Below are 20,619 nucleotides of genomic sequence, written 5' to 3' on the forward strand. Positions count from 1 at the left end.
GGAAGGAAGGAGACAGCGGAGCCTCCCCCACCAGCCGGATCTCCCCACCTTCCCCTCCCCTGCTCCTCCTCCCGCCAGGCTCCGGGCAGCCGCTCAGCTCTGCCCCCCTGCTCCCCGGAGGACTCAGGGCTGAGCGGCTCCCCAGTGCTGAGGGGGCCTGGGACTCGGGGCAAGGTCCCCGCCGGGCACAGTTCCAAAGGGATCACAGAGGACTGGGGAGTTGCTGGCTTAAAGCCAGTGGTGATAAAGGGTTTTACTTAAGACTAGTGTGGCCTTGACCCTGGTTAGTACCAAAGTCCATTTCCTTATTAACTCCTGCCTCTCATTTTACATCTGAAAATAGATTGCAAAATTTGGAGCCAGCAAAGGTATCAGGTTGATGGGAAGGGATGGATGCCCCTTTTCAGAGGTGCCAAAAGTACAGTCAGCAGGGCATTCAAGGCACAAAAGGGCCAGCAGGTGGGCCCCCCCGCCCAGAGCCTGTCACCAGTCCCATGAGGTGGGGGGACCAAAACCACCTATGCGGTAAGGCAAACCCGGGGGCCTGCACCAGGAATGGTTCCAGGGCAGGAACCAGCTGCCTGTAAAGAGCAAGGGGGGGCCAACTTGGGCTCCCGTCCTGAGCACCTCCGCCCTTGTGCTGGAGGACTGTGTTCGCTTGCTCGTTCTAATTACAAACTAGCTCTTGAGAAAAGTCTTAAATTCATGGAAACGAACGTGAAACAGACTGAGAGCTTTAGGTGCAGTAAAGCCTCTTCCTGGAAAGTAGGTTTTAATGGCGAAGCCTTAGGCCGCACCAGCAGGAAAAGGATGCAACGTGGGTCTCTTCTTTGACCCAGAAATGGTTTAAGGGCACCTCCCCCATCCATCTCATGCCCACGTGGTCTTGGCTGACCCTTCAGGGTCTTACACACCTCTCAGGAGATGCCTGCTTCCCACCATTTGAACTCTGCACTGCTCTAGCCACCCAGGAGGGTGCTGTAGGCACCTGGAGGTTCTCGGAGCCAGGGACAGCCCTGGGGAACACGGCCAGACCAGCTCTGGCATCCAGGAGCCTCAAGGGCCTTTTCATTCATTCTGCATTGATTGAGCATCCCTGCGTACCCGGCCCAGAGCTAGGCACCGTGGGCAGCTGTGGCTCGGCCCCAAGGCCAGCGAAAGTGCACTACAGCCACTCTCCCACATCACCCCCAGCGCATGCTCTGAGGACAAGGGTGGGCTTCTAGTTAAACATCCTCACTCCTTCATTAGGAACTTTTGCTCCCCAAGACTTGGATGAGACCTATTTGAAAGCTCCCAGCCCCCCTCGTGGACACAGAATCCTGGTTTCCCCCAGCTCCCTTGCTCAGAACCACCTGCGACATGCGAGCTACTGGGCAAAGCTGGCAGCTGCCTTCGAAAAGACAGCAGGTAAGAGACCCCATCTGTGGGAGTAGGGACGGGGGCGGGTAATAGCCTTGGACGTGGGAAGGGGAAGAATTTTCCAATTGGAAGGAAGAGTCTGAGATGACCCTGAGGACAGGTCTACAGGCAGGATAAGCTTGTAAACAGCAAAACAGACCAAGTAAAACTCGTTTTTTTAATCACAAAGCGGCATTCCCAACTTCTCCACATGGCGCACTCAAAGGGTGGAGAATTAACACCCAGTCCCAACGGGGACCTTAATGAGGAAGATCTAGGGTTGAAATCCAGAGCGCGGGCTTCAGAACAGAGCAAGCCTGGTTCAAGTCCCCGGTCTGCCATTTACCAGCCACGTGACCTTCAGCAGGCTCCTCAACTTCTCTGCCTGAGAAACAAAAGGACTGACACCTAGAATGTGGTCAGCACACACCCGCCATGGCAGGCTCTCCACAGACGCCGTTCCTAGTGCAACTGCTCAGTCGAGCTGTTCTGATAATGAGGGGACAGACTAGGAGACGTGCAAGACACGGTGACCACACGACAGAGGGCACCGTCCCCATCTGTTCATTCTTCTGCCTTGAACCTGGAGAGCTGAGACTTTGCTCGTGTGGAGTCCCAAGGTAGAGAAACTAAGAACAAACACAGTGATTAAAAGTCTCCATTCTGAAATGAAACCCTTCTTCATCCGAGGAGGTCGCGGGCAGCAGAAGTCAGGGAGGACATGCCACTCGCCGCCGCCAGCTCTTCCACGTCTCGGGGAGGACAGCACAGCCCGTGGGGCAGGGGGCCTTCACAGGCAGGCTGGGCACAACGGGCTGGCTACGAGTCCGGAGCAGGGCTGGGGGGGCCAGGCGGCCCCCCGGCTGGCGTGCCCGGGTCCCCCTCACCTTGCTGTCTGACATACTGATCCAACAGCGCGGTCAGTTGGAGGGGCTGGTGCCGGAGCAAGGAGTGGGTCTGGGCCACCAGCAGGGTGAGCCCGCCTACCAGCTCCCCCTGCACCAGTGCCAGGCTGGGGAGCTTGGAGTAGTTGATGAAGCCCTGCCTGCTGAGGATGGTGTCATCCACGCAGCCACCTGCAAGGACACGGGGTCGGGCGAATGCCCCCAAAATGCCTTTCTCTTCCAAAAACACTCCGACCCGAGGAATTGCTCTCCATTACCCTTTTCCACCCCCCAGCCCTCCCCCATCGGGTTCCCACCTGTGCCCCACCCCACCCAACTGTTTGGGACCGATCCCCTCCCCCTCCCTAACTCTCCTCTAGAAGACCCTTACATATTTCACCACCTAGCCCGGCCCCCACTGAGTCCCTGTTCCCCAAACTTTCTGGAAGAACTACGGAGCAGGTGTTTGTGTGTGTGTGTGACCGGGGTGGGGGAGGGAGGGTTGTAAACAAAGGTGCCTGCCTCTTCCCACGGCAACGGCACCTCCGGGAACTCTTAGCATCAGGCGAGTCTGGGAAGCGCGGCTGCACGTTCCTCAGCGCCCTTTACCTGGGCTGTTAAGTATCTTTGTCTAGATGGGTTTTAGCACCAACCCCTCACTGCTAGACTCAAGGTGTCTGACTTCCCCCAGAGGTAGGGGCCTCTCTGCCTTCCCTGACTCCCCCCCCGCCTCCCCCCGTGCAGAAGTGAGGGCACAGTGACTGGCACAGGCGTTGGAAGACACAGGCAGCCCTCTACGAACTGTGCCGTGGACTCGGGCCCCATCTGTGAGAGGATGTCCTCTCCGGGGGGGTGCCCACAGTTTCACCCACTCACACCCAGCAGACGGCTCCAGGCTGCTGTGGCTCCCGTACCCCTTCACCCCTCCCCCAACCGGCAGGGGAGCCGGCTCACCTAACAGCGGCAGGAACGGCACACCCCTCAAGATTCGCACCATCTCCTTGACTTTGGGTTCTTCACTGACCAGCAGCATGGTGTGCCCCACAAAGAGGGGCAGCAGGTTCTGGTACTTGGAATCCTCCAGGAAGGGTTTCAGGATCTGGAAGAGCAGGAGAGAAGGACTGATGGGGGCGGGGCAAGTGGCAGGAAGAGCCAACCACCTCGGTCCCAGGCCACCTCAGGCTGAGGGGGCAACCAGAGGGTGTCCTCAGCCCCAGTGGCATTTTAGGCACCAGACTGGAGTGCTGCCGGTGGAGGGGGCGTCAGAAGTGCCCTATCCGAGGACAGATGCTGGGGCCTGACCTGGCAGGAGCAGGGGACACACAGCCAGGGCCCATGCAGAGGGTGGCTCCCTACCTGGTTAGGGAAGATCTTCATCAAAATATTGTGCTTCCGCAGCCGGTGTCGCATAAGCAGCTTGTCCTCCGCACTCAGAGCCACGTTCTGACAGACAGCTATCATCCGGTTGTCTCGGAAAACCGCAGCTACCTCCCGACGCAGGAGCCGCACGAGGCCCGTCTCCTGCGGTCAGGAAGGGAGGGCCAAGAGGACATCAGCTGCCGCTTCTCCCTCAGGGACGGGTGCTGGGCTTCCAGTGGTGACCAAATGTGGGAAGATCAGGACACCGGCAGGAGTCGGGCCCTCGGTGCTGAGAGACCTGTGCCTTCTCCCCCCCCCGCCCCGTCCTTTTATTCCCACCAGATACTCTCGGCCATGAGAGTGTTGTTTTGCAAACCCGAGGACACTGAGTCACCCGACCTGGTGACCAGTGTGACCCGGTCACCATTATTTTGACAGTGATGTTGTCAAAATTACTTCGGTTCTCCAATACTGTAGCCATGTTGAATTACTTAACCAATTATAAATACAAGATAACCCTTTTGCAGCGTTAATTCAAAATAGAGGCATTTTCACAGGATGAGACAGTGTTTCACCAAGTTGTGAACTTGTGAAGCTGAGAATATATGCAGACCCCATAAACACTCTGTAAGAGATTTTTTCACCACAGCAATAATTCTAAAATTTATTTGAACAGGAGAATGTCTAGAAGCAGTGATGCTTTCTGCCGAATTCCATGAAAATATTAACACAAACAAGGTAACATAATGGAAGACACCCTACTGTGCTGAAGCTGGATTCTCTGTCGAATACAGTAGCCACTAGCCACACGTGGGTTTATATTCAAGTTAATTAAAATTAAGCACAGTGAAGAATCCAGACCCGCAGTCACACCAGCCCATTACCAGCGCTCAGCAGTGATGTATGGTCAGGAGCTACCGCCCTGCACAGTCGGGCGGAGAACGTCACCCCGGGAAGTTCTGGTGCACACTGCTGTTCTATAGATTCTTTCATAGTTACGAGGCAGCAGGACGCACTGGACTAGAGGGAAAAACTTGAGTGGGAAACTCCGTTCAACGACTTCGATGTCATCTGAACTGTGGTCTATCAATCAGTTTTTCTGTCAGTCAGTTTGGGCAAAAGCTGAAGCCTGCTGGAAGGGCTCCAGACACTGAAAGGTGACTAGCCAAGGACTCTACAGGGCCCCTTTCAGAGAGCTCTTTGCTTCTGTGGGGAGAAAACCCAGACAGATGGGTTCTGTCCGACCCTTAGTGCTTGAGGAATCGCTGCCAGATGACTTTGACCACCTCGTGCATTAACGTCTGACATCGGGCCTCAAATGCCACAAGCTGCAGTTGCTGCTCACCGCCCTGCGCCCCAGCCTCCAGCAGGAGGGTCAGTAAGCAGCAGCAGCCAACTAGAAACTAGAAGCTATTAGATACCACAATTACAGGAACTACCACAGAGTCATGAACACACCCCTGGTCTTTCTGTTCTTTTTAGAACAGAACCTCTCTCATTGCTCTGGGAAAACACAGAAGCTTCAAGTGCTTTGGGACGGGACAGAGACACTCTCCCCACCTCCCCGCCCCACCAACTGTGATAGCTTTCCCACAAGTATTTCCGGAAACAAAATAAGAACAAATAAAATTCCAGAGGCCCGTCCAATCCACAGAGCCCAAAAAGCCAATGCCAAATCAAGTACAGGTTTCATTTTAAAGTATCTAGACCAGCCCTGACCAGGTAGCTCAGCTGGTGAGAACATCGATCGTCCCAATACACCAAGCCTGCAGGTGCGATCCCCAGTCAGGGCACATTTGACAATCAACCAATGACTTTGCAGATAAGTGTGACAATGAACTGACACTTCTCTCTTCCTCTCTTAAAATCAATAGATAAAAATTATTAAAGTATCTGGGCCATGGGGTCAAAGTGAGAAACCAGTGACGTGGATGACTGTGTTCTGGAACTTTACTTCACTATGGCCACAGATACAAGGTCTGTATACCTTGTATACAGATACCACCACCAAGTAACATGCTGAGCCTCCTTACCTCCTGCAGAGGCCTGGGGGGAGGTGCCAGGCACCTAGGGTTGACAGCAGGTTTGGGGGGAATATACTCAGTCACAGCCATCAGTTTCTGCCGCTCAAAGTGCATCACACGACGGTGGCGGGTAACAGCCTTGGAACCACAGCGGACAATCTGGAGGGTGGGCACTCGGCCTGGGAGAAGAGATGGCAATGTGGTGAGAGGCAGCCTCTTGGACGCCTTAGTCTGCCCCAGAGGGAGAAAAGGCCCATCCCCTGGGCAGAGACAACCACGGCTCACAGAGCTAGACTGAGTGCAAGAGTGGGATGAAGAGTGGGATTTCCCTGCTGGAAATTCCTGAGTCCCCAAGCCTTTTTGCTTCTAATGGCTGACCTTAGTTACTTGACCCTTTGAGGCCCCCATTTCTCCAGCGCTCCTTTAGGCACAGAGATGGAGAAAAAGGATAAGAACCAAAGAGAAAGTATTTTGAACACACTAAGAAAGGCAGGAGAGGGAGAATAAACTCTTAAATGGGCAAAGAGTAAAGATGTTAAGAGCCAAACAGTCTGTCGCTACTGCTCAACTCTGCCATTGTATCATGAAAGCAATCACAAATCATAAACATGGCTGAGTCCCAATAAAGTTTTATTTACAAAACATGGTGACAAGTCCTGCCATAATTTCCTAACCTCTTGTCTAAACCAGTGGTGCTCAAAGTGTGCCCCCTCCCTCAACTGTAAAAGCAGTCTTTTAAAAATATATACTATTTATTTTTAGAGAGGAGAATGGAAGGAGAAACATCAATATGTGGTTGCCTTCCCTGTGCCCCCTACTGGGGGCCTGACCTCGCCTGCAACCCAGGCATGTGCCCTGACTGGGAATCAAACCAGAGACCCTTTGGTTCACAGGCTGGTGCTCAGTCTACCGAGCCACACCAGCAAGGGTGGAACTTCTTAGAAATACCCATTCTTAGGCCCCATCTTAGACCTGCTGACTCAGAAGCTCTGGAGTGGAGCCCCGCAGTTTGAATGAGCCCCCCCGTTCAGTGATGCTGAAGTTTGAAAACCGCTGCACTGAGCACTGCTGTGAAGCCTTCTGCCATGATTTGAAGGGGGCACCCTTACAGCTCCCCCAAACAAGTCCCCCTTTCCTTGCTCATCTTGTTTGCAGGCATCACCTGGAGGCACCCCTCAGAAGACAAGGGAACTGAGGCAAAGTGACCCCTTCACCCTCAACAAAAGAATGAAGACGACAGCTTCCCACTTTCAACCCTTCCCAAGACTGGGATGGAATCGCAGGGAAGGGTTCAGGTAGAAGTTGGCTGTAACAGTTAGAGAGCATGAAGAGTTTTGGGGGTGACAGGTTTCATCGCCCAGGGGCCACGATTCCTAACTTAAGAACACAGGCTCTGGATCAGATGGAACCACATTTTAGTCTTTCTTGGCTTTAACCATGACCACTCCCTTGACTGGTCTGAACTTGAATGTCTTCATCTGTGAAGTGGGAATGAGAATGCTTTCTTCATAGGGTGCTTTAAGAACTAAATGAGATAGTACATGTAAAGCATTTATCACTGTACCTGGCCTATACGGTGTGCTCAAAATCATTCAATAAACAAATACCTACTACATGCCTAATAACGTTAGGCATTATCAACATGGTTCTACCCTTATGGAATTTAAAGTATAATAGAAACAAACACATGGGCAATTACAAACTGTGATGGACTAAGGAATCGATAAACAGGGTGTAAGTCACGAATTTAACAGGGAAACCACCTTTGCAGAGGCCTGCAAGGGCAGGCCTAAGTAGGTGACATTTAGGCTGAGACCTTAAGGAGACACAGTGCCAAGGTGGGGGCGGGAGTGGTCTAAGCAAAGTAGGCTGGAGGCGAGCAAAACCTTGATGGTGGGTTACATAAACCCAAAGAAGGCTCGGGAGCTGGGGCGTAGTCAATAAACACTGTGGTTATGGTCGACGCTGCTGCTGTGTTGCGATTATTACTAGAGTCTGGAGTCTCAGGGAATTAGACTAGGGAAGGAGGCCAGCGATCTAGCTGGGGAGGCGGGTCATCGGGAGCTGTCAGGGGTTAGATTATGGGAGAAGACTAGTAGTAGAGAAGGGGGGACGAGGATCAGAGAGCACCGGTCGTAACGCGTCATGAGGACCTGGGCCGCCCCTTACCCGCCTGGGGCAGGAGACCGCCTCGCAGAATCCCAGCCACGGCCACAGCCATTGCCACCGGCAGAACAGACGGGAGCCGAGTGAAACGGAAAGAGCTAAGGATTGTGGGAGACCTGAGGCCGGAAGCAGCGGGCGGATACCCTCCCCCCCACCACCCCAACCCTGGCCCGGCAACGGTAATCCGCATGCGCCGCGAGTCCGTGTTCCAGGTCGGCTTGTCTGGCGTCGGTCTCCTAGCAACGACGCTAAACCGCTAAACTGCTCTCGGCATCCGCAAGCACCCTCTTCCCCAGTTTGCTGCCAGCAAAGCCCTTCTACTACCTTTAAACTCCAGACCTTCCACTTCGATTTACTTCGGCCTTTACTCCATTTCCATAATTTGCTCTGAATCAACTCCTTTCCCTGTCCCCCAAGTTACTCAGCTCCTCTCGTTTCATACCATTCTGGGTCCCGCCATCCCCAGGAGCTGTCCAAGCCGCTCTGCTCTTCGTTCCAATCCCGCCCCGGGGCCAGCAGCCTTTACGGCATGCATGCAGGTGAGTAGGGAGATGGGATGGTAGGTGGAAGAATTGGATAACGGTAGGATCAGGCCTGTAATAACTGAGCCTATCTTTTCACAGCTAATTTTGCCCAGAGTCCAGAGGAAGGGGGCGTGGGCATTACTGAAGCCCTTATCACCAAGCGGAACTTGACCTTTCTTGAGGATGAGGATCTGTCGGAGAAGATGTGAGTGCGTGGGAGAGATGAGGGTGCTGGAAGATCGAAACACCTGGGATGACCAGACCCCTGAGCTACACTGATTTGTCAACTGATCTTTGACCCTGTTACTCCACACATGCAATCAGTGTTAATTCCAATTGATTTTCCGTCCTTAAAAATCATTCTATTTCTTTTCCACCATGGCCACTCAACTGCCTTAGACAAAGCTGTCATCACCTCTCCACAAACTCGTAATTAGTCTCCCTGACCCTAGTCCAGGCCCCCTGAATTGTTTCCAAAGCGATTTCTTTAAATGACAAATCCGATTAGGCACCCCCAGATACCGCATTCCAAAATGACCTGTGCTGCCCATTCAGCCTTATATCTTGCCCCTCTCCACAAGTGTGCAATTCCTCTTACGACATGCCCTTACACCTTAGTGCCTCACTGGAGTGTGTAGTGCTGCTGGGGGCCGGGGCAGCAGCAGCAGCGTCCCCTGGGAGCTCGTTAGAAATGAAGAATCTCAGGCTCACCAAATCAGAATCTGTATTTTTAACAAGATGCGCAGGGGATTTATGGGCACGTTAAAGTTTGAGAAAGGCTAAATAAGTACATACTATTCCTTCTGTTTCAAATACTTTCTCCTCATACCCCTCTCGTATTCCTGGCTAACTCCTATTCATATGTCACTTCCTCCAGGAAGCATTCCCTGATTTCCCTACTCTGGACTCAGTGCACAGGCCATGTGCTCCCTTAGTGCCTTGTACTTGGCTGTCATCCACTTGTCATAGATGTTTAGCCCACTTCCCTAAATAGTGGTGGGCAAGGACTCTCTTGTATGTCTCTAGTGGGCACTCAATATATGTTGTGGAATTAATAAACGGGTGGATGGAACAAGTGATTTTCCCTCCATGGACTACTCAAAAGGGTGGTGAGGGAGGATCGTCCTGCGGAGGTTGTCTTTTCTCTGTCCCAGCTCCTGCCTCCACCATCCAAGCTGACTCAAAGGCTTCCTTTGCCTTTGAGTCTCTCCAGGAACTATAAGCTGCTGTCCCAGTTCAAGGGCCCTGGCTCCTCTCTCACCCTGACCCCTCTCAGTGCTACTGACAGATCCAGGCCTCCAAGTCAGCCCGGTTGCATGATCTGTGCCACCTGATAAGTCAAGAAGGTGTTCCTGATACCTGATCAAAGTCAATTAGCCGTCCACTCCTCCTTAAACCCTTTCCTCCCCCCTCCTCACGGTCCCTGCTGAGAGAGCACAGAAGAGGCACTCTGTGACACCACCCTACTGCCCACTCTCCCAGGTTTCACACTATTGCTGAACTACAGACTGTCCGCCTGGACCGGGAGGGGATTACCACTATCTCGAATCTAGAGGGCCTCCGGAATCTTCACAGCCTCTATCTACAAGCGGTAACTTCTTGTCCTGTTCTGTTCCTCCCCTTTTGCTCCCTGTGGCCAAGTCTGTGTAATCTGAAGGGAGCCAGTCAGATCATCTCGTCCATTCCCTTCATTGAAGCCGTTCCCAAATGAACTGGGAATTCTCCCGCATTGAAAGACCAATCCTCCCAAAACAGATCTTAAGCATGTTCTGGAGTCACTGTTTTGTTTCATTTTTTTCTCAGACGCTTGTCTTTGTCCAGTTCTTCTTGGTGTCTACCTGAAATCTCTCATGTTATATAGCTCTTTTCCTGTTTTAAAAAGAGGAAGAGGGAACCAGAAGATCCCTGTGTCCTTCAGGAACCTGAAGGCCGTCAGTGGTGGTGGGTGGTTAGTTGACCTTCAGCCTCCCCCTGAGTGAATATACCAGCTCCCTGAGTCCTGCCCCGCTGAAACTTTACAAATCAAAGTAAGATGTGTTCATTGTTCCCTCCGTGTGTGCAAGCCCCCACCAAGGCCTTTCTCCTTTCCCTGTAGTGCCTTGGTTTGCTTCGCTGATTCCAGGTCACTCTTTCGTTGTGGGGTGAGCAGGGTATACTTTAATCAAGTTTAACCAGCCCCAAGTTTACACCCTGAACCATCTATCTGCAGATAGCAAATCACCCCAAGGTTGTGAAAACAGGTCAGTGACTGGGGTCATCATTCCCAAGTGTCAGACCTCCAGTTGCAAGAGTAGGGACTTGGGACTTTGTCCCTTTAAAGGGTCCCCTACCCAGCTGACCTCAGGTTGGTCTGCCACCTTGGTTTCTTCCTGCAGAATAAGATCCAGCGAATTGAGAACCTGGCCTGTGTCCCCTCCTTGCGGTATGTGGTGCCAGGGCTCAGGCAGGGGTGGGGAGGGGAAGAAAGGGATGAGCACCCCAAACAACCAGTTGAAACTTCAAAGCCCGGCTTTTTATCAGTCGGGGATCCTGCTTCCCTCACCCCAGAGGGCCACGTGTCCCCATGTGTCCCCACTTCCACCTGCATAGCCAGGGGCCTGAGTGCCTGATGCCCTCTTCCTTTCCTGCAGGTGTTCTGATTCAGCGCTTTCTCTGTACCCTCCCTTCCCCTACAGCTTCCTGTCTCTGGCAGGAAACCAAATCAGTCAGGTGGAAAACCTCCGTGACCTCCCTCACCTCCAGTTTCTGGACCTTGCCGAGAATCTGATAGAAAAACTAAAGCTGGGTAGGAATGCTCTCACCCCTTTCATAGGATAAGTCCCAGGCCGGCCCTCCTTCCTCTCTGCCCCCATCTCCCTGTGCTCGCACTGACAGCCCACCCTCCAGGGGGGCTGGGGGCTGTGCAGAGAGGTCGTAGCTTTGGGCTGGAAGGTGGGTATGAGAACCTCATTCCCCTACTTTGGTCCGAGCAGATGAATTCCCCCAGAGCCTTCTCATCCTTAACCTGACTGGAAACAGCTGCACCAAACAGGAAGGCTATAGGTAAGGATGAAGTGAGGTGGGAAGGAAGAGGTGACGTCTGAGCCCCTCCTCCTAACACCACATGGGTACGCTCTCAGCCTGCAAACCTGGAGTCCTGGCCCATGGTACCTCCCCACACCCCAGCTCACCCCAGCTCACGTCGGCCCCCTTTTCCCTTTCGCCTCCTATAACTCCACCCCTGGAGCCAGCCCTTAGCTCTGCGGGGACTTCCCGCTCACGAGCCGCCATCCCACCCAGTGTGGGTGCTGTTGCGGTGTCTGCGACCTCCCAGGCTCTGCACCCAGGGGCGCCCTCCAGCATAGCCTCTGCTTCCTGCCCTGCAGGGAGCGGGTGACGGGGGCCCTGCCATTGCTCCTGGACCTGGACAGGCAGCCTGTGCTGGAGCGCTGGGACTCGGGTGAGGAGGACGGAGCCTCTGACGAGGAGTTCCCCGAGCTGCATGGCCCATTCCGCTCAGAGCAAGGTGACCCTGGGCCACAAGGCTTGCAGCTTCCCCAGAGCCTGCCCCTGCCCTGTGGGATCCCGGGGGAAGCTGAGGCTGCAGTGATGTCTGGGAAGTGGCCCCAAGCCCAGGTCAGCATCTGGGCCAGAGCAGAACAATACAGCTAGGGCCAGGTGTCAGCCTGGGCACACAGGTGACTCGCCCTCCCCACCCAGCCTCAGGCCCCCCTCCCTGTTAAGGGTGGCAGTCTGCTCAGGTAGCCAGAGACCTTCACCCTCAGCCCAGGACTACCCCCCCTGCTCAGCCCAGGCTCCATCCAGCACCCACTGTCCTGGCCCCACAGGCTTCCTCAAGGAGCTGGAGCAGGACATGAGCAGGCACAAGGAGCGCAGACAGCAGGCAGCCCTGGCAGAACACCGTCTGAGGATGGAGACACAGCCCGTCCTCACTGAGCTTCCCGCCCTGCCCGGGAGGGCCATGGCTGGGGACAGCAGCCCTTCTGTCACTCCCAGGCAGGGGGAGGAGACACCCCTCGAGTCCACTTCCTTGCCACGAGCTTCCTGTGCCACTAAGAAACCGTGCCCTCTGGTTTCCAGGGGCCTCCACAGCACCGTCCAGGCAAGGAGAGGGGTCAGGGAAGCTGCAGCTTCCAAGGCCTCAGTGGCTGTGGCCTCCAGCACAACGAAAACTATGACCAGAGGGACCAAGAAGTGAAGTGCAGGCCGCCCCTGTCAGTGAAGCCACAGGAATGAGGGCAGGGCCAGAATAAGAGCAGAGCGGGCCTACCCCGCTCCTCAGAGCCCTCCCAATAAAGTGTCTCCAGGCCCTGAGTATGTCTTTCCTGTCACTGGGGGCTCCTCAAGGGAAGCAATGAGTAAAACACATTAGAAACAAGACACATTTATTAAACCCAGGCCAAGCCGGCCACTCAGAACAAGGGCTGTAACAAAGGGATCTAATCACATTACCCCAGGGGTCCGGTGCCCAGCTCAGCCCCTGAACCCCACGCTGGGCTCCTCCCAGCCTCAGGCATACGCCTGGCTCTCCCTCTCCACGAAGGCCTGGAAGAGGCCACCCAGCTCCTGGGACGGCGGGGCCCACTCCCCGGCCAGCAGCCGGCTCGCAGCCTCCAGGCCTTCCCGCTCCAGATCCCGCTGCTTCTGCCACAGCCGCAGGCCCTGATCCTGCCCGGAAAAGGCAGCGATGAGTGCCCAGGGCAGGCTCCCCTCCCAATTAAGGGGCGCATGTCTGCACAGCAGGAGAAAGGACATCCTCCTGGACAGCTGGCTTTGAAGGGAGAGACCCCTCTCCCCAGCCTGGGACGCTCTCCACTCGCAGGTCCCCTCATGTTTCCAGAACCCAGGGGAGTGTATGGGAGATGAGTCATTCCCAGGGGTAGCTCCTGTTGCCGGGGTTACCTGCTCCCTCTCCATCAGCCCCAGGGCCTTCTGGTGTCCACGGTAGAGAGTGTGCCGACGATCCACCTGAGTCTGGAATCGGGGCACCGTCCGAACAGGGTCCTGTGCTCCAAAAGTGGGGGACAGCACCTGGGGGGCCTGGGCCGCGCCGGCCCCAAAGATGAAAGGCTTGAACACTGACCTAAGGGGACACAGATGGCAGGGTTGAGGACCCTCACATCTCTCCACTCCCCCGCCAGCACACTCTGCCCCTCCCCCCAGCCTCTCCTCTCACCTGGACGGGTCTGGCGTGGCAGTGAGGAAGTGGACGCAGGGCTGAGTGGGATCCCGGGGCAGGATGGACACCATGCTGGCCGTGGTGCGGAAGCCTCCGGAGTCCATACAGATGCCACTCTCTTTGTTCCTGAGAATGTCCATCATCGCCTCTGCCGTGATGCCCCCTGCCACGCAGAACAGGGTAAGGGCCCCCAGGGCAGAAAGGCTGGCAGCCCCGTGGCCCTCCCGGCCTAGGCGGCCAGCCGCCCCCGTCCATCCACTCTCTGACCTTGCTGTTGCTGCAGCAGCTCCCGCCCGGCCCGGAAGCGAGCCTTGGCAGCTTCCATGCGCACGGGCTGCTGGGTCAGGGAGAAGACCTGGGCGAAGTCAAAGGTGCCCTGGCCACCCCACCAGCCCTGGGCCTGGGCGTGGGTGCGAAGCTCTGGGTGTTCAGCTGAGATGTCTGTGCCAATGCTCAGCTGGTTGGAGATGTTGCGGGCTCCCTCTGTGGAGGAGAGGGGGGTTGTTCATCCATCACTGAGCACCCATTGTGTGCCAGGTGCTTGGCCAGGTGCTGAGAACAGAACAGCGAAGAGGAGAGACCCACCCTCGTGGAGGGGGGTAGGAACAAAAATATTGCGGAAGTAAATGTGAGCTTGCCATCTGCGGTGAGTGTGATGCAGGGGCGCCTGCTGGCAAATAAGGGGGACACCCGACCACCAGGGAGTCCAGGAAGGCTCCTCGGAGGAAGCAGCAGGCTGAAGCACAAGAGGACTTAACCAAGTGAAGGGGGGAGGATAAGTTCCCCAGTGGGTTCATTTGCACCCGGACTGGCCCTTCCCTGCCACCACCATCTTCCCCACCCTCCTCCAAGGCCCGCAGAAGCGGACAGGGAAGCAGGCCCCAGCGCAGGCGCCTCACCCTGGATCCGCTGTGCAGCCCACAGCCTCCCTGCCGTCTCCAGCACCCACGCCTCCGTCCGGTCAGCCAGCAGGAAGGTGTTGTGGTAGCTGAACGGTGTGGGGTCCTCCCGGCAGCTGCCGCCCTGCCCGTGGCGCTCCAGCAAGCCTGTGATCACACGCAAGGCCTCCTGAGCCGAGCTGCTCCGTTCTAAAGCCAGCCTGGTACAGAAAGAGGTCCAGGGGGCAGAAGGGTGAGGGGGGTATTAGTGGCTTGGGGCAGAAGCTCCAGTGGACAGAAGAGACCCAGGGAGGTTGGGCATCAGGCCCAAGTCCTGTAGAAAAATCTAGCAACATTGCACAAGTGTGCCCATGGTTTTCCAGCTGTTGCTGTGGGTCCCCTGAAAAGGCCTGAAACAGTCTCAGCGAGAGATGTGTCCTGAGCCCACAGCTTCTCCTTGGGCAGAGCTGCTCTATTTCTACTGGTTTTCTGAACCAGGACGCCACGTGAGATTTCGCTTGAAAAATTATTGAAAAGAAATTTCTATTGAAATTGAAAAGAAATTTTCAATTGAAAATTGAAAAGAAATTTAAGCCCTGGCTGATGTGGCTCTATTGAAAAGAAATTTAAGCCCTGGCTGATGTGGCTCAGTGGATTGAATGCCAGCCTGCAAACCAAAAGGTCACCGGTTCAATTCCCAGTCAGGGCATGTGCCTGGATTGGGGGCCAGGGTCCCGGTGGGAGGTGTTTGACAGGCAACCGCTTGATGATTCTCTCTCACATCAATGTTTCTCTCCCTCTCTTTCTCCCTCCCTCCCTTCCCCTCTCTCTGAAAATAAAATCTTTTTTTAAAAAAGAAAATAAATTTAAAACCACTGCCCTATTTCTGGGCCAGGCTTCTCACCAGACTGTGGAGATGAGGCCAGGAGAGAGGAGGCTCAGAGGCAGCCTCCTGGTAACGACACCAAGGTGTGGGGGAGGGGTGCAGGCCTGGTTCGGTGTATAGTCCCCAGACTACTGGTGTGTTGGGGGGGGGGTTGCGTGGCAGGGGCCGCACCTGAGTAGATCCATGCCCAGCAGGGCTTCGCCCTGCCCAACAGGCTCCTTGGTCCAGACGGCCTCATTGCCAATACAGACGCCATGCTCGTTGGCGCCCATCTCAGCCCCCCACAGCCAAGAAGGGCGGCTTAGGATCACAGCATGGGTCTTCGGCACCTGTTCCACCTCAATGTAGGTGCACTACAGGTAAAGGAGGAGAAAGGGAGGGTCGGCTCAGAAAGGAGGAGGTACCTGCCTGCAAGGTGCTGGGACGGTGCCAGTCGTCCACGAAGCCCTTAGAGGAAGGCCTTATCGTTCCCATTTTACAGATAAGGAGACTGAGGACGGCAGAGGTTTAAGTAATGGGCTAAGTCCAGGTGGTAGACTTGAAGCTCATGCTCTTTCCAAACCTGGAGGTTTCCCAGGTGTGGGGAGCAGAGCGGAGAAAGGTCTTAGGCCAGTGATTTTCAACATTTTCATCGCACGGCACACGTAAACTAATTACTAAGATTCTGTGGTACACCAAAAATAATGTTTTGCCGATCAGACAAAAAAAAAGTAGGTATAATTTTGATTAATTTGCACCAGATGACTAGTGTGTTGGCTGTTGTGTCATTTTTTTAAAAAATTTGAAATCTAAGGGAAGAGGTCAGTGCCCCTCACTAGATAGGTGTTGCATGTTTTAAAGATTCTTGCGGCACAACAGGGTGCCAGGCACACTGGTTGAAAATCGCTGTCTTAGAAGAATGCCTACATCAGCCACCTCCCAGCGCCCCGGAAGGCCTAACCCACCTGCAGCCAGCTGCCAGGGGCATGAGTGCCTGCTGGTACAAACACCACCTCCTGCACCTCGTCCCGGGGTCGGTCTGAGTTCTTGGCAAAGATCACAGCGGGCATGGCCGAGGCCGGGGGCACCGAGACAAAGCAATCACAGGAACATGGGATGTCAGGGCTCTGCATTGTCATCTGGGGCAGAGGTGCGGGTGAGTGAGTTCCTCATGTGCCCTCTCCACCATCCTGGCCAGGGAACAGCTCTGGGGAGCCCTGCTCCCAGCACGTAAAAACAGACACTCAGGGAAGGCACTGCAGTCAAGGTCTGGACTCTCAGCACCCCACGCGCACACGATATGCGATGTGACAACGGAGGCAACCGCTGTCTCTCCAAGCTCCAGGCTTAGGCATCAGCAGGCCAGCGCAGACCTTTCTCCACGGCCCTGCCCCACTGAGAGTCGTGGCTCAACGGCCCTTTTACCTGGACCCTCTCCAAGAGTCCCACGCCCCTCTTCTGTCCACCCCTCAAGCTTCCCAATAATGTATGCGCCTCACCCCGTCTTTCTGCAAGATCCCCAGCTTAGTTCCGGACACCAGTTCCTCCATTTAGGGTCAAATCTGTCCTGTTGGACGGAGGTTCCCAGGTGACCTGGAAGGCCTTGTCCCCGGGGCGGAGCTAAAACTGAACACCTGCAGTTCCACTCTCTTCCACCAGAGTGCGCGCCAGCACCACTTCTTGGAAAGGAGCGACCTTCCTAGTCCTCCCTTGCTGCCTTCCCCCTACCCCGGCGCACTTTTCAGGCCAGAAAAAACTGCGAATCAGCGCTCAATTCCAATAGGGTCACTGTGGGGCGCAGGAGCTAGGGGTGGAAAGGATCCACGTGAACAGGGAAGAAAGAAAATGGGGCTGATTTACGAGGGAGCTCGGATTGCTGGGGCACCTGGAGACTAAGAAAGCTACTTGTTGCCCTGGCTGGTGTAGCTCGTAGATTGAGTATGAGCCTGTGAACCGAAGGGTCACGGTTGGATTCCCAGTTCAGGGCACGTGCCTGGGCTGTGGGCTAGGTCCCCAGTGAGAGGCGCAGGACAAGCAACCACAGGTTGATGTTTCTCTCCAGCTCTCTAAAAATAAACTCTTTAAAGAAAAAAAGAAAGTTACTTGTGCCCTGGTTTGAATTCCAAAGGCACGAGCCCACGCTGGTGCCCCACCAACCTCCCCAATAAGATCTATGAGGGGGTTAGTGGTCAGGCCAAGGGGTGTAGGGAACACTTAAATGAACATATACATAAAACCCATCCAACCCTGAAAAGGCCAAATCTGCCCCACAGAACACAAACTCATAGGCAGATAGCTTTTTGAAAGAAAATTTGGGAATTTCTACTCCAAAGATATGGTGCCTTCAACACACAGTGAAGCTGGAACAGTTCGGGAGAAGTCTTGGCCAAACGGGGGCACACACTGGCGCAGAGGTGGACTCTGGCCTCAAATATCCTCCTTCCCGGGTCCTCTCCCTCTAAAACCATCTCCATAGCTAATGTGTAAGCCAGTGCACCGCACACCCTTTGGCTCTGTGCAGCCCTCCAGGAACTGGGAGTACACTGCAGATGATCTGTTTCTCCCACACCCATCAGCCAACCAACCAGGGCTGCTGCTCAGATACCTGGCCACAGCCCCGAGCTTGTGGCCAGTCCTGGGATGGGAATTAAGGCAGCGGCTAAGGCTTTCCCAGGAGGCAGGCTGCAGGGAGATGTGCTGGGGGGCGGGGCTGGAGGAAACCCGCCCGATAGGGCTGCTGGGGATCTGAAATCTGAGATGTTTCCCAAACACCTCCAGGTGGACAAGGCTGAGGTCCGAGAGGTTGCTGTCTCCGGGGAGATGGGCTCTACTTTCAGAAAGGGGACCGCCACTGGAGGAGAAGAATGGCCTAGAAGCTGGGCTGGAGGTTGGGAGGAGCAGCACCCGGAACGCTACAGACTGACTTTGGGATCTTGCTGCTGCGGGCGGGGTGTCTCCAGGCGGGTCACTCTCCCTGCCAAGGCCTCCGTTTTCCGGGCGGCAAAATGAAGGCACTGAACTAGATCAGTGGTTCTCACCCACGGGTGGGGCGAGGAAAGGTTATTTTTCAACCACACAACTCCCACTGCACAACACAAGGCTTTAATACTCTGCTATCAGTGTGGTGGCAGACTGCCAGCATCGGCATCACCTGCGAGCTTGTGAAAATTGTAGACTCTCGGGCCCCACCTCAGGCCTCCTGAATCAGAAGCGGAGTTAACAAGACCTCAGGTGTGAAGTTTGAGAAGTGCTGCTCTCCTATAGCCCCAAGGGGCATAACTGGGTGGGGTGTTGGGGAGGGAATGGATCCGGGTATCTTGAAAATTCCACGGGTGATTCCAATATCCCATCAACCTGGTGAGAAAAACAGGACTGTTTGCTTCCCATGATTCTTTTCAAACCTACGCCACTAGGATGCTGAGCAGTCGGGTTCACTGGGATTCATGAGGAGGTGAGGGCTGCTTCGGGCGCGATGTTGCGGGGAGGGGGGCGGGGGGCGGGGCAGGGTATGGCGAGGTTGCCATGGCCTGGCACTCCAGAAGCCAACTTCAAGGCTGTGCGCTAACCGGAGCACCGAAGCGTCCAGGAAGAAAGTCGGTTCACCTCCTGCACTTCCCCAGCCCTCCGCTGGGGGGCAGGAACAGGCTGGAAGACAAGCGTGGGTTGCCCGCCGCGAAGCCGCAAGCTGCAGTTCCCAAGCTGCCTGCTCCTCTGTCACTTTCCCATTCCTGATTTCACTCATCCATCCACCTCAGAATTCTACTCCCACTTCCCAGGAGAGGAGATGGTGGCTCAGAGGAGTTGCCCAGAAGGGCAGTCCACGCGTTCTGAGTTCCCTCCCTCCTTCCCAGCCCCTCCGTGATCGTCCTGCCCAGGGCTCCAGATCTGAGGGGTCAGAGGTGGCCTTGGGCTCCATCAGGGGGGCCAGGCCAGCCAGGCAGCATTGCTGTCGAGGCAAACAGCCGGGTGAGCGTCAGAGCCCCACCAAAGGCCCCCGCTAAGAATGCAGGTCAGCGGGAGGAGCTGGGAGGGGAGGAGGGGCAGCCCCAGCCCTGCCCAGACAGGCCCAGCCGGCCCCACCGCCGCCCTCCTGTCCCTGGGGGCAGCGATGGGGGGAAAGGAGGAGAGGACTCACCAGGCTCCTGGGGTCTAAGTTCCCCAGAACCAGGAAGACAAAGGAGGCGCCCCAAGGAGTGGAGTGGGCGTGAGGTCATGGGAAAGCGTGCCTGCCCCCTCTCCTCCCAGACGCCCAAATGCAGGAGCAGAGGGAACAAATACTTGGCCCTCCAGACCACCCTGCTTTCCTCTCTGACCCCTCAATCACTCTGATGCCCCATCCCAAGGTGGACTTTGTGAACCCACCCTCTCCCAAACATGTGATGGGTGGGCCAACCTGAAGCACCAGATTTGGCTGAGAAATTGGATTATGGTTACAGTAGGGGACTTAGAAATCCTACTAAAGGAAGGAGAATAATTTTGTTAAAAACATGCAGAATGGGAAGGTGCCAGAATATGATCATTTATCCTGCCCCCCTGGAACCCAAAATCGATCCTCCATCCACCTTCCTGGCTTTGGGGCTCTGGAGTTGACGTGCTTCATTCATTCGGCATGAATTAGGCACCAACTGCATACCAGGCACGGGGCAGCCTGGGAAAGTGTGCACCTGGGCATTTCTGCATCCCCGAGTGTGCCCTGTGGGTCCAGCGAGGGCACATCTGTGCGCAGTGTTGTGTAACTGTGGCGGGTCCCTATCTGGGAGTTGCAGTAGGAGCCTTTCCCTCATACTTTCCAGCTGGGCGGGAGCCCATCAGATATCTTGGCTGCCTTTCATCGCCTTGTTCCTGATAGAGATCATCCTGGGTGAAGAAATCGCTGTCAGTCACCCCCACCTCACTTGCAGCCTGAGGAAGCGATTGATACACACACACACACCCCATGGGGGTGGGGTGAGGGTGCCAAGAAGCTGACCATCTCTGGGAAGGCAGAGAACCAGCATTCTTGGCAGGGGAGGGGGAAGAGGGGGCTTGTATGTGGAGGAGGAAGGAAATATCTAGAACTTCCTCATCTGCACAGGTTAAGAGCAGGGAGGGACAGTGGGCAGAGTTATCAACCCAGAGGGAGCTCCTCCCTCCTTCTGCACCAGCCACCTCCAGGACAGGATCAGACCCTTCAATCAGAGCTCTGCTCTGCCCCAAACAAAGGGAGAGGCTGCTCAGGGCTGCAGATCAAAGGGAAGTGTCCACCCCACCCTGCAGTGGCCTGGGGCCCGGTCTTCACTGCCCAGGGACACCGAGTCAAAAAGGAAACCGGAAGACAAAGGAAGCAATGATGTGGTCGA

The 20,619-nt window shown here is 55.3% G+C and overlaps 3 protein-coding genes across 5 annotated transcripts; 1 reads left to right on the forward strand and 2 right to left on the reverse strand.

Moving 5' to 3' along the window:
* Window positions 1-1,565: 1,565 nt before the first annotated feature.
* MRPL10 (mitochondrial ribosomal protein L10) lies at window positions 1,566-7,914 on the reverse strand. Its single transcript, XM_037149928.2, has 5 exons — window positions 7,838-7,914; window positions 5,678-5,847; window positions 3,642-3,806; window positions 3,240-3,384; window positions 1,566-2,477 (listed from the first exon to the last, which is right to left on the reverse strand). Exons 1-5 carry the CDS (start codon window positions 7,887-7,889, stop codon window positions 2,221-2,223), a joined length of 789 nt encoding a protein of 262 aa, XP_037005823.1. The 5' UTR covers window positions 7,890-7,914; the 3' UTR covers window positions 1,566-2,220.
* A 103-nt stretch (window positions 7,915-8,017) lies between these two features.
* LRRC46 (leucine rich repeat containing 46) lies at window positions 8,018-12,733 on the forward strand. The gene is made up of 9 exons (XM_053656167.1): window positions 8,018-8,046; window positions 8,301-8,373; window positions 8,458-8,563; window positions 9,841-9,949; window positions 10,734-10,780; window positions 11,034-11,143; window positions 11,331-11,400; window positions 11,724-11,863; window positions 12,186-12,733. The coding sequence occupies exons 1-9, from the start codon at window positions 8,023-8,025 to the stop codon at window positions 12,554-12,556; spliced, it is 1,050 nt and encodes a 349-aa protein (XP_053512142.1). The 5' UTR covers window positions 8,018-8,022; the 3' UTR covers window positions 12,557-12,733.
* SCRN2 (secernin 2) lies at window positions 12,727-16,886 on the reverse strand. 3 transcript variants are annotated; one of them, XM_037149924.2, is made up of 8 exons: window positions 16,780-16,886; window positions 16,246-16,419; window positions 15,473-15,654; window positions 14,437-14,636; window positions 13,805-14,020; window positions 13,535-13,700; window positions 13,261-13,441; window positions 12,727-13,026 (listed from the first exon to the last, which is right to left on the reverse strand). In XM_037149924.2, the coding sequence occupies exons 1-8, from the start codon at window positions 16,828-16,830 to the stop codon at window positions 12,868-12,870; spliced, it is 1,329 nt and encodes a 442-aa protein (XP_037005819.2). In that variant the 5' UTR covers window positions 16,831-16,886; the 3' UTR covers window positions 12,727-12,867. The 3 variants fall into 3 exon arrangements, with proteins under 3 accessions (XP_037005819.2, XP_037005820.2, XP_037005821.2); XM_037149925.2 differs by having other exon boundaries at window positions 16,246-16,326; window positions 16,780-16,881; XM_037149926.2 differs by lacking the exon at window positions 16,246-16,419 and having other exon boundaries at window positions 16,780-16,880.
* Between the last annotated feature and the right edge of the window lie 3,733 nt (window positions 16,887-20,619).

Source organism: Artibeus jamaicensis, unplaced genomic scaffold (assembly GCF_021234435.1).
Source record: "Artibeus jamaicensis isolate MK-2021 breed Jamaican fruit bat unplaced genomic scaffold, CSHL_Jam_final contig_1998, whole genome shotgun sequence".
In the NCBI taxonomy this organism is placed as follows: domain Eukaryota; kingdom Metazoa; phylum Chordata; class Mammalia; order Chiroptera; family Phyllostomidae; genus Artibeus; species Artibeus jamaicensis.